General features: G+C 49.0%; 2 protein-coding genes across 2 annotated transcripts; one reads left to right on the top strand and one right to left on the bottom strand.

Moving 5' to 3' along the window:
- Positions 1–6,236: 6,236 nt before the first annotated feature.
- Positions 6,237–7,769, bottom strand: Asppvi_010829 (uncharacterized protein; the record flags this gene model as incomplete). The annotated part of the gene is made up of 2 exons (XM_043306665.1): positions 6,237–7,159; positions 7,220–7,769. 2 exons carry the CDS (start codon positions 7,767–7,769, stop codon positions 6,237–6,239), a joined length of 1,473 nt encoding a protein of 490 aa, XP_043162600.1.
- Positions 7,770–10,642: 2,873 nt separating this feature from the next.
- Positions 10,643–11,620, top strand: Asppvi_010830 (uncharacterized protein; the record flags this gene model as incomplete). Its single annotated transcript, XM_043306666.1, has 1 exon — positions 10,643–11,620. The coding sequence occupies one exon, from the start codon at positions 10,643–10,645 to the stop codon at positions 11,618–11,620; it is 978 nt and encodes a 325-aa protein (XP_043162601.1).
- Between the last annotated feature and the right edge of the window lie 1,445 nt (positions 11,621–13,065).

Below are 13,065 nucleotides of genomic sequence, written 5' to 3' on the forward strand. Positions count from 1 at the left end.
GCCGCCAAAAGGCGGGCGAAACCTGGAAAGGTCGGAACTGGTTAAATCTGTTGCCAATTGGAAAGACTTATGGGACGAGTATGACTAGGCAGTACYCGCCACAAATTCTGTATGATATTCCTAATGTGGTGGAAATAGGACCTGGCACGAGGGATTTGCGGTCAGATACCCGAATTCGCTGACCTTGACCGGGTTAACTGAGCAGGGGTTTGAAACAAGGAAATCCAGGTCGGCCATTCTGGTCACTCCGCCTTTCAGCCACCCTACCGAGACAAAATTAGGCCGTGATCAGCTGGGTTGACGGATTTCCCGCATTGACGGGCTCTGCAGGCTCTGTCTGCACTCCACGAACACTCGAGGATAACCGGATCTCCATTGGTTGCTTTGATATTGCCCTGGTAACAAGGTCTTGTCCACTCGTATTTACATTAAAAACCTACGCCAGGTTTCTACTGCGGGTGGTCCCTCTGATTCAGCGCCTAGTCATAGCGGTTACGGTACTAATGGAGAACAGTCCCGACGGAATGGTATCCAATGACGTCACGAGAGTTACCAACACTGAATGGTCCTCGCTGAATTTGTTTGGACGGCTGGGACTGTCCAGTACGAGGGTTCACCTTCTGGTTGTCCGTTACCATTATTAATTACTCTTATATGTTTTAGTCGAATTCATTTCAGTTTTATCTGCTCCGTAGGAATGTATCATTAGGAGTAAGGCTTGCAGCAAATATACTATCGGTGACATGCTGATATCTCTGCTAGGGCGCATTAATCGATAAAGCGACAGCGCAGGGCGGATAGTCTGTAAGTAGGACTTGCCAGGGACTAAGTGGTCGCCTGGAGGGACGCGTGGTGGTTGGCTCAAACTAGTATTGGCCAAGATCTCTGTCAGCGAACAATGGCGACTGATTGGTCTCAACGGAAAGCGCCTGGCGATGCAAACGCATACTAACGTTAGTGCGGGAGACGTACGTTAACTAGTGTTATTATGGTGGAAGTGACTTAGCAGGCCGTGTCTTTGCATTTGCATATAAAAAATATTGCGAGGGTCGAATATTCTTTCTGGCAGTATGAGCCATGTATTATCGATGCTCCGACCCATTCTCTTAATTTGCCTTTCGCCCGCATAATGTATATTCTCTAACCCCGATCCTCATGCTCCAGGATAGCTAGCTTATCTTAGATAACGTCCAATGATGCATCCAATAGGAGTATTTTCCAGCAGCATCCCTGCGTCGTACTAGAGTAAAGCGTTGTAGGGGTAATGAGCATGGCGGATTTCTAGTTATTAACTAATTATTTGTCATACCGATGCCCACCTATACCTCTTTCAGATAATGCTCAAATGGACCTGGGTTTTAGTCGTGTCACCTCACATCAAGTCCGCCACTGTCACAATGAAAGAATCGTCCCTGATGGTGAGCAAGCATAAATGAAAGCCCGACGGATATTGGATTACGTATCCTTATCATTGTTCCCGGGGTTGGCTACTGACCAATGGTTGTCCTCCTATTGAGTTTATTTGTTGGTCATCTTCTCCATTTGCGACTTTCCTTATTCTTCCTAGCAAATGGCGTAAAATCAAGCGGGATCCAAATCTCAAAGGAGTTTCGTATTGGCCAAGATTGCCCTAAGTATGGAGTTAACCAGGAGCCGAAGCTCTAGCCAGCGTTGCCTGACGGCAAATGCCAGGCACAGCGATCGGGGCAACCTTGTCACATTTGCACCATACAACTACACTTAGCAACAGCTTTGCGGCGCTATCGACGAAAACAAGGGAGTGTGATTGCCCAGGACATCAACGGCAATGGCGAGTAAAGGATGGAATATTCACGTCCGTGCTCGGAACCTCTTCAGGAAGGGGAAATGACCATCTACATGTAGCTGACTAGACCACCGTGTCGACTCAATCTCAGCGTGGTTTTCTTTAAAAGACAGCTTGCTCTGAACTAATTTTTGTTTTCCCGAAAGCACACAATATCAACTTGTAGGGGATAAATCGGCCTCTCCTTCCAGCAAAAGTACAACATGCCGGCCACAAAAGCTAAAGGGCCTAGTCGCGAAGTATTTGTCACATTCATGTGACAACTGACCCGAAACGAGATAAAGCTTGCCGGAATAGCCAGGGTCGTCGCTGCTAGTTTGATTCCGCATCATCGACAAGAGGAATATGCTCCAGACCCCACAGAGGAAACTCGGGGGCCATGTTCTCCGTAGTGCCATTCGGCCGTCCCCTAGCATTGCTGGGAATTAGTGCACGGAATGCCGACAGGAGTATGATTACGGTTCAAGGTTGCCTGGGTGGTCGAACGCAAAAAAATCGACCTCAGAGTGTTGGCCTCTTGTGGTGGGATTTGGCACGGATCATCGCTACCCCAAGATGCCCTTTTCTGCCCCAGCCTCCTCGCCACCTACTTCGACACGGCCACTGTAACATGGATTGGTGTACGTACGCGACATAATTGACCGGAAATCCCCGAGCAATAATGTTATCATATCTTCAGGTGAAGTCCCTGTCGTGTGACGACTGAAGGTGTCTCCAAATCTTCCCCATGGGCCAAACTGGGTGAGCCAGTGGGAACCGGGAAAAGAAGTTTTGAGGGCTATGGAAAATGGGCGGGCAACAAAGCCCTAGCGAAGTTTTAAACCACCAATAACCACAGTAAACTTTGTCCATGACTTCCAGCCACTCACAGCGGGAGGCGCCTCGGTGACTATCACCTTCTAGAAAGGGAAAAGTAGAGAGAGGTTGAAAGATAAAGAAAACCGGGCCCATCCGGCACAATACAATCCTATTCGCCCAGTATGGATCCTAGTCATGCTACTCGTGTTATGCTACGAGCATCATTCTCATCCTTTGACCACCTCTTCAGTACTTCAATACACCGGGAATGCTACTGGATTGTGCCTGGTCAAGCCGTCGTCGGTTTTTGACACTGCAACATACCTATTTAGGACATAGTACCGGTATTTTATGTGACCAATGGTTTACGGAGCATGTTGTTGGTTGGCCTGGTCGTCTTGTGAACTTACGGAGGATGCTCGGCCGCCCTGCAATGTCCGGCTTCCATCATCCTCGCTGGTTAATTTTGTGGCGCATCTGCTCTGTATGGCGGGTAAATGTCAACTCCTCTATTCTCCTCTTATGACCCCGGGTATCCATGGCAGCATCCAGACCGATGCCCTGTTCATGGGCTTAACATGGCCAAGGATTCTAAGGTCGACGCGAGGGGACACGATTTTGTATGCAGAGCGATACAACGCAAACCGCGGAGAGCCCATTATCCTGGAGTGTTTGCTAAGTGCAGTGCACGTTAATGAATTGTCCAGAGAACAGTGAGAAGTCTGTCGGCCCTGTAAGTGACGGCCCGTTTGTATCTTTGGGGGAACATCCAGGAACGAGTAGGGCATCTGGCTACTTTACTTACGCGCATCAAACACGAGGAGATAGAAGCAGGTAACGTCAAGGCCTGACCTGTCATGTACATCACGCTGGACCTTTCGCTGGGTGCTCCTTGAAGAGGTCAATTGAGCTGCGTAAATGGTAAAGCCCTAAATTTTCTAAGTTATTCGGGAGGAGAATTGCCTGGGCCTCCTGATTCTGCGTGGATTTTCTTTGACCAGGGTCGAGTATCAGTTCACTTAGGGTGTAACGCGGTTCCCGACAGCAGCGTGCTAAATAATTTTCCTCTCTTGACCAGGTCAAGATACTCGAGAAGTACAGTGGGGTTAACCTGGTTCAAATTGGCAAGTAAACAGCAAGAGCCAGAAACCCTGTCAAAGATGACCAAGGGGTAGCCCTATCCTAATTCAGGCTCCACAGTTCCCTTGATTTGTCGCAGACATCGACCACTTGAAATGCCCGGCCTAATCAAGTGGTTTTTTGATCAGTTAGCCAGTAGTGAAGGTAAGACGGGAGTTCGGTATCAGGAAGCTGCTGGTAAGGGCTAAGGTGCCCCCCGGGCCGCCGGTTGGTAGGTGTGTTGGGGCGGATGGTTTGGTCTACAACGAAGATGTGTCGAGCCCGCCTAGAGAGGGCATCTGTCGTATGGTCACGTGACCTCTACTACCTTGGTCAGCAGACTCAGCACGCTGCCCCTAACGGCCTAACCTATACACACCGCTGGTTAGGCCTCCTAGTTAGGGCATCCAACCATCTCACGTACACCAGCATCCGTCTGGACCGGACAAATCAAACAAAGACGATAACAGCCGGGAAACAGCGACTACGAAAGTGCAGTACCAGCAAGACATAAAAACGCAAGACGTATCTCAACAATGGTCAAAGCGATGCCGATTGGACGTACAGGTATCTGGATCGTGATTGTAAATTACCTGTTGGATGTTTGTCGCTGCCGTGATGCTTGGCGCTTTAGATTAGAAAAGATTATTGTCGAGAGAACAGCTGGTAATTCTTGATATTGTATTCGACAGGAAGATATCGTCTCTGCCGAAATTAGAATCATCTACAGACTCTAGTTGCTTGCTATACATGCCTTTCGCAAGTGCAGGGCTACCAGCTTTTGGTTATGTACCAAGCTGCATTCACAGCACCTGCGTATGTACATCTATCCTCTGACCATGAAATGCATTAATGACTGTGAGACACCCTGTCGCAGGCTGACGCCCTGCCACGATTAAGAGGAATTATTAAGGGTCGAAATGGAAATTCAGCAGTGGGAAAAAGCTCTGAACCAGTGGGCCGCCCGAGGCATCAATCGGGTGATGACCAGGACTCGAACTGTTCTTGATGTCAGGACCGGTACCGGCCGTTTGGGGAATGAAATTCGGTAAGCTATTGATTAGCGCTGTCCCCGGACGCACCCAGATTGTACTGATAATAATTATAGCCGCCACATTCCCCGAGTCTCTAGTAATATTAGAACGGCGCTGATCGTCTAGGTGTTCGGTATTGATCTGGTTGGACACATGATGTCACGCTGGCGGGTTGTTGAGATCTGTAGCAAGGTTACCAGAGATACTGATGAGGATAGGGTGCCACCGAACTGTCAGTTTTATGTTGAAGATCTCACTCGCCCGGACTGGTGCCAGAGTTACAAGGGCGTTGATATGGTTCACGTCGGAGATACCGGTGGAGACCTGACTCCTTTCAACAGCATCTTAGCCGGGGCGCGCAGGTGGGTTTCCAGTCAAGCCTAAACATGCTCATTCATCTTCCGATTAATGCCTTCCCTTAGATTCTGTGCTGCTTCTGCTACAGTTGAGGTTTGGGGTACTCGGGTGCACTTTACTGATATTGACGGGGACACTGGTCTCCACAGATTTTACCAACGAAAGCCTCCTCGAAGGATCAGCGGAATATGGAGAATATGGACTTGCCAGCCTCTTTCACCAGAGAGCTGCACCGTCATGGCTTTGTTAGCATTGATGAACATGTCCGCATTGTGCCTATGAATACAGGGCTCTCAGAGTTGGAAACCAGGATATTAGCCAACTGGGCCAGTGGGTTTGAGGCCCGCTCACTGGAACTAACGAACCGGAAACTTGGAATGGGTTATCTGCGTATCTTGTTGGAGTGCACTGAAGCAAGAAAAGCGATGAGGCCTGACGTGGATGCGTTCCTAGAGATGTGAGTACAGCCCTCTGACTTTATGCGAAGTCGACTTCTAACAGTAGTGGAAAGTCGAGTCACCTATGGACAGGTGCCAAGTAGCAGAGAAAGACGATGTAATATATGTCTCATCGGGCGGGCTATCATATCAAATGGCGGATCTTGCGTATAAGGTAGTGGTACGTGGCCGAAAGGACTCCAAACATATTCCCCGCCCGTTCGCGTAGTTACAGGTCATCGGCGGACACTTCGGTATCTGGACGTTCCGGTTGCCCTGGTAGGAGCTCTAATTACTTGGACATCCACGCTATGTGCCAGAACTGGTTTGGTAATTTATAGATACTTGGTCGGAGTCGTGACCAGAGATCGAGAGACGTACGTGTCTAAATTTTCGTTGATACGACAAATGATAGTTGCTCTAGAGCCAGGACAAAGTCAAGTCTCTTGATGCAAAACTTCTCCCCGCTTGTTAACAGAGAATTCTCGAGAGCGATAGCTAACGTATTGCTGGAAATAGCGAAGAAAGTCGGATACTCTTCACACTTTGTCTCAAGCTGTCGACTGTAATCAAGGATGCGTCCAAACGAAGACCACAATTATCGGAGCGGCAGTCCCTCTCCCTACACGGTGCAATCTGACTTCTCGAACGTGTGAGAATGCCATCCTAATCCAGGGACTCGACAGGCAACGCAGACGATTCCGAGGGATACAGCCCGGGTTGACCTTGTGAGCCAGTGCATCTTGCAGGCTGGGTATTAGATGCCTCACTCAAACAGAGGTCTCGGATAGCCAAATGCCGTTCTCGTACTCTTTGAGCAGTGACGGGGTGGACTGGAGAGAATGCCAAGCTCATCGGTTGTGTTCGTGTACTCGCAGCATGATATGGCCCTGGTCGATCATCGTGATGCCTTTCGGCTCGCAAATCGACGGATGCTGTATGCCGAGGTGTCCCTATGGATTGTGGAGTTGCCGTCTGCAATTGTGGACTTGTTCCAGCGTTACGGCGTATAGGAAGTGGCATCACCGGCGCACCACTCTGCTGATTCTGACGCTTTTGAGCCCTCCTTGTGCTGCGCAATTCTCGGTTTTCCAATTGACGCATTTTCCTTTGTATGGTTCTTACTGAGCGGAAAATGCCAAACTGGCGAAGATACTCCTTCACCTTTTCCGGCCAGTCCAAATCTTGGTGAGCGCTCAACCAAGGCAATAAACGGGACTCTTCTTCCAACGTCCAAGGAACCAGACTGGCCTCGGGAGAAGATATAATGCATTGCAATTCTGAAGATACGAGTTGTACGTCGCCAGGACACCTCTGCGGTTGATTGACGCGGCTGATGTGAAAGATATCGTGTACGTGTGAAATGTCTGTTGTATGTCCATCCTGGTCAGCATCACCGATGCTTACATCTTCTTGATCCAGCGTCGGCTGTTCTAGAATCATGTCGAATTGTAACTCAGGGGCTTCCATTATAGCAGGCGTACGGTTGCATGAAGGTACACATTGGCGTAGGGACTCCTGTCGAAGAAGTTTGAGCATCTCAGTGCGTTCGTTCAGCAACTCAACAATGTGATGGTTCCGGTCAATGACTATTGGTTGTCAGACTCCTATACGCGGCGATAAATGTAGTAATTCAGGTCCACCCTTACTCTGTAGTGCAATCTGATCCCATCTAGTCAAATCTGCGACGATAGAAGCAACTGTGTCTAATTCAACCTGGACGTCGTCTTGATGCGGCCATGGGATGGCTAGTTTTTGAAGAAGACCGGTTTGTAAGGCCGCACAATCGGACTCCGACAGCTTGATCATCAACCCTCGCGTGACACACTGGTAAGTGCCGTCGGGCTTTCTCTGAATTTCTTCGGGATTAACGTCTCGAACAACGTGCAGCCAGCTAAGGTTGAAGTCTCCACCTTCAGCATTGTTGAGGTCTTCCAACTGAGGACTCTCACTTGTAAATGCTCGTCTTATAGTTTCCTCCAGCGCGTCAGCTTTCAGTTTGGCTCCGAAACGTCGTGCAAATATCTCGCCTCTGTCAAGGACACCTTGGTAGGCTCTCGACAAGGTATAGGCGGCTTTCAGAGCGTCTAGGTGAACTTCAAATCTGCGTAGATGTTCACCTGTACGGTAAGTCAAAAAGTCCAGATCACGGGGATCAGACGTCGAATTCAAATGCCGTTTAACTGGAGGATTGGCCATCATTGAAGTAGACTTGCTTGGCAGTTGCTAGCATTCAACGGATGTTTCCCGGGTTCAATTGCAGATTTGTAGGGTCCCGTTAGCCAAGAGAATCCATGAGCACTGACAGTTACCATATTGATTAACGAGACTGCGCGCCGTTTGAGGATGAGCGATAAACGCAGGCACTGGGGCGCGCCTAGCTTAGGCATCGTCATACCTAGATTCCCAAACTGACCTTGAAGTTACTAGGGGTATAACCGTAGAACCGTACAAGGTTTGCTTCCCACCAAACCAAAATAGGCAAATGAAGCTTAAGCCCTTACTGGCCTTTGTTGGAGGACAAGAGACTCTTTCCTAAATAAACCACGCTAGAAAAAAGATGTCATCACGCTATGTTTGCCAAAGGAAGAAAAAGCTATGTTTTTGATCCACTCCGCTAAGAAGGGGAGCTGATTGCTCCGACCTACCGTTCACTACCAGCAGACGTACATATCGGAGGACTCGTCTGAATCGGTCCAAAGAAGAATACAAAGTGATTTATCCAAGCAGTACAGAAGAGCAGAGACAAAGAAGCTTGGCCTTTTCTGGCTTATGTGTTGAGATCAGCTGACCACAATCGGTCGGGCTAGTGAAGCTGGGAGGGATCACATGCTGCTCATGACAAAGATACGAACGGAGCCTCCATTACCAACCCCTATCAATTGGATCAACCACAGAAGGGATTTCTTAGTAGGTTGGTCGGCCTGCAATGTAGTTTGACAGAAAGGTACTACTTAATCCCATAATACTGACTACCCCCTGAAGGAGGGAGATGCATTTTGATAGGTCAGTTTGATTTGGAATTCTAGAGATGTGGATGTCGGCTGCACGGGCATAGTAAAATCCGGTCATGGTCGGTCGATGTTCGATTGAACTGCAGAGCCCCACTGATCATCTAGGCGGAAGATCGGCGCGCCACTTCATTTTTGGGCGCGTTGGACAACGGGAGAAGCAATCTTCCCCGGCTCAGCCCTGCGGAGTGAATGGGTGTTGAATTAGATTACCGCTTACCGAATGGAGAAATTCGGCCATTCCTTCGATAAACCTTCCAGTATAGGTGATTCGGCCAAGATGATCATGCATACACCAGAAATCTATGGAATCATGATTACAAATTCGATATCACTGATGCAGGAGCATTTCGAATCTGAATACCTTCATTTTCCAGGCTATAAATATGGCCTAGATAGTCATTCGTTGAAAAGAATCAGACCTTCATTTGATTTCGATCTCACATACAAATTCTTAGTCATCCGAAAATATTACTAGCGTAGACGAATTCAATAATGGGAAACAACACGATTCATACAGAGTAGTTGGCGGAGGCAGGACTTGGCAAAGTTACTGATTCACCAGTCCAAACTATTCTACGTAACTAGTCCAATGGATTTTTGGCTTAGCTTAGAGACACAGAACCTTGAATGTTGCTGTTGTGATTCAGAGGAAGGTTGGTTGTTATTATTCTCATCTGAAAGCGTGAGGGTTTATATACAGGTTGAATATCAGATTGATTTCCAATCAACTGATTCAATACGGAATAAATTCCGTATACGAAGCTCTATTGTCTACTTGATCGAGCCTCGATTCACAACATTCCCCCTCAGGATCGCCGCGCTTGCATGGAGATACTGCACTGGCGAGAGTGGACTAGGCCTCAGTAGAACCAAGGAAACCCTTTCTGGGAGAAAAAGTGGAAAGAGCATCAATATCCGATTACAGTTCCTGCTTTGAACCTTCTGCAACGCTGGCTAGGCCAATTAGCTGACAGAAGCTTGCGAATTCCTTTGGGGCCAATGATTCGGTAAGTCCATCTGCTGCTTCTTGGTCTGAATATATCGAATGTCGATCTCTCCCGCACGGATCGCTAATAATGAAACTTAACATTGAAATGTTTGGTCGGTTTATGGAGCTCTGGGTTCCGAGATAAATAGCAGATTGATTGTCCGCCATAAATACGTCACCGGTAACCGGTAGAGATTGGTTTCGTTTAGAAAAGTGCGCAACCACTGGAGATGTAGGATCGCGTTATATTGGCCGATGTATTCTGCATAAGTGGTGGATGTGGCAATTTCCCCTGTTTCTTGGACGACCAGGTGACTGGTCCTCCCGCGAACTTGAAGATATATCCGGATGAGGAGTATGCACCATCGGTTACGACTGATCCACCAAAATCGGCGTCCGTATAGCCGATTAATCTCCCGTTCGATATGTGATTTCACACTTTGGGAAGCCTTCAAATGCCGGAGAAGACGCTGCAGCGCGGCTTGGTGATGCGACTGAGATCGAGACACGAAGCGACTCAGCTTCGCGACCGCAGACGCAATATCTGGTCGGGTTCCGATCATCAGTAGGGCCTTACTCCTGGCTGAGCATGGCTTCTCGCCGGATTTGCTGCCTCAGCTGGTCTAGTCCTTAGCAACACTCACGTGCTCAGGTCTAGTGGGCAGGGGTAGAGCGTTGACTCGCAATGTCAACCCCTTTTACGATTTTGCGAACCTCGTCGTACGACTAGGCGCTTTCTCTTTGAGGCCTTCGGAACTGCTTTGGCGATGTGCCATCTACTTTGTCTCTCGGTCGAGCTCCTTATCTGGATATTTCAATCTTTAGACGACATTGACGATGTCCTGCATCTAGCGCGCAGCTGCAAGCGTCTCGATTCGGTTTTCGAGCCAGTGAACGCAAGGCTCAAAATATTCAAGTCCGTTATTGTACTATGGCCCCACCCCTCTTATTGCTTGTCCTAACGAGAGCAGGAAAATGCACCACACCACTTCTACGACCGTGCGATTTGCCACCTTTCCGGGTTGCATGGACGCTATGCCCAAGAACTTTACGTGACGTCGCCTATCCCAATGAGCCCTTCTCGCCGAAAACAGTTAACCGAGGAGCAAGTAACGGCTATGTTGGAGGACGAATTGACATGTGAAGCCATATGGGAGATAGTCTGCCGATGGCATACAATGCGTGTCCTTTTCCTCCTGTACTGCGATTCATCAATTCAGGCATCATTTTCACTATCTGCGATTAGCTCGTGGTACGATGAAGCGGTAGAGAAAGACGAAGAGTTCGCGAGGGAGATGCCTCTGCCAGTTCCCTCGGGAGTTAGCTGTGAAGCTTTCACTCGGCTTAGTGCCGCACAGAGGCAGCGTTCTTACCAAAGGTTTTACAAGGCCGTTATGGCTCACTGGCTGGCTGTGGAGACGTTGTGGTTTGCGAAAGTTCAAGTTTACGAATCTCCTAGGCAGTGCGACGGAATTTTCAAGCATGTTTGGGCCTTGTGGATTGACAACCAAGGACGGCCACTGCAGGAAAAGATAGATATCGTTGAAGTGGTTGACTTTGTTTGGAACTTCCTTGGACGCAAAAATTTCTCCGTATCCAGCATCCCAGACTGGGTGGACGGCGAAGGAGAACAGTTTCGGCGAATGTATCTGGACGAGTACGAAACCGAGACGTCAAACTGGGCATTTTTTGCCGAATGCGTCACGCAATACTTAAGACCGTCTAATATCATCGAGCTTTTGCTCCTGTCGACATTGCCATCGAAGCGCTGCTGGAATTTCGAACAACCTTCCTATCTGCGACGCCTCGGGTTCTTTGACGTTCAAGAGGGGGTCATTGAGGACACAAACGAGTCGGCCAAGGCTGAGGTGCACTTTCCCGCGAACGTGGTAGAGCTGGATGTTGAGACGGACATCTGTAGTAAGGTCCTTGGTGTTAGCCAGGGTGAACTGCCATTAGATTGGGATGACGAGATGGAACTTTCCGAAGAAGCGCCAGCAACTTCACGCGAGGGGCTGGTGCAAAACGGAAGCATTATAGGACGGTAATATGGCCCCTGGATTCGAGGGCACAAGTCCTCTTTCGAGAGGAGAGCTCCGATGAGTTGACTAACCGCATATTGGCCAACCGCCTTTGAAAATAACCCTGGCGAACTCACCTGGGTTCGTAGTCATACACGTTGTTCCCTGTGCAGTTCAATGTTTCTGATCTTGGCCTCTAGCAGGAGACAGGACACTTCTGAGCTTGCAAACTCTCTGAGATTGCGAGACGCCCAACAGCATGAAAACATAATCTGAATTGGCGTTGAGCGGCGAGGGAGGCTACAACCGGTTGAGCAGTGGATAATACGAGTCTGGGGGAAGGATATCAGCGCTTTTTGGTCACAAGTCCCCCGTTAAGGCTCTGCCACGGGCAGCCTTGATCAGATATGCTGACAGTCCATTCCACTAGGGGCGTGCGGTCTAGCGACGAACTTCGACGAAAACTCGTTAAGGCATGGCCACGGGTGCTTGAGGGGTCTGTGAAACTGGGGATACAAGCTTGGATAGTGGAGAACGGTCGGGATGTCCCGCAGAGTCACTGGGGATACTTTTTGACTGCCTCTGCAAGACACGGTCGGCCAGCAGAGAGAGATCTCGCCTGGTAACGCGAAGCTGGGAGACGTTTTCCGTTTCACCGTGGGGCGCGGCACATAATGGCAGTGACGAAGCAGCCGCCAGGGGCTTGACGTGACCGTCTATGTGGCCCGAGAGGACGGACGCGCGTGTCGGTGTGCATAGAGACGGAAATCGGCTACCTCACTCGCACTGGGGACCTGAAGTTGAAAAGCCAAAGTGGTGTCGTCCTAGTAGAGACGGCTGTGGTCGACTTCACTATCTCACTCGCAGTGAGAGCCCCGCGGCTGGGTGATTGATGTGATGTTGTTCTAGCAGAGCTGGAATTTTTTTTATTTCTTTCTTTCCTTTTTAGTTTTTATCAATCCTCCTTTATTCCGATGAAAAAGACTCGAGCTATTCCGACAAGGCACTATTGACGGAATATCAGAAATTCATGCACCCTCTGGACCTGGGGGGAAAAGGTTGGTCACTCCGCATGTACGAGGAAGCAGGGATCAGCAATACTGGGGTTGGAGGACCTTACAAAGGGATAGACCAAGTACTTCTGATTGATATACAATCGACAGCGCGTTATTCTCAATAAATATCAGTTGTTGGCATGCATCGCTGAAGGACGCATTCATTGTCAATAGGCCAAATATGGCCTATACCAGCTTTCGTTGTCACCATGTCGACGCATATCTTCATGCCAACAGCACGACTTTCGGAAAGTTGAATTGAGGCGCAGCGTTGACGTATTGCCACCCGGCAGAATTACCATCCTTGTCCCCCCGCTCCCTCTCAGCCTTGTCTTATCTTCAAAAAGGGCCCAGCGACCATGTGTCATTAGCATCATCGAGAACACCGACCCGGTGAGCTCTAGCCATCTTTTGGAG

Source organism: Aspergillus pseudoviridinutans (genome assembly GCF_018340605.1).
Source record: "Aspergillus pseudoviridinutans IFM 55266 DNA, scaffold_9, whole genome shotgun sequence".
NCBI lineage: Eukaryota > Fungi > Ascomycota > Eurotiomycetes > Eurotiales > Aspergillaceae > Aspergillus > Aspergillus pseudoviridinutans.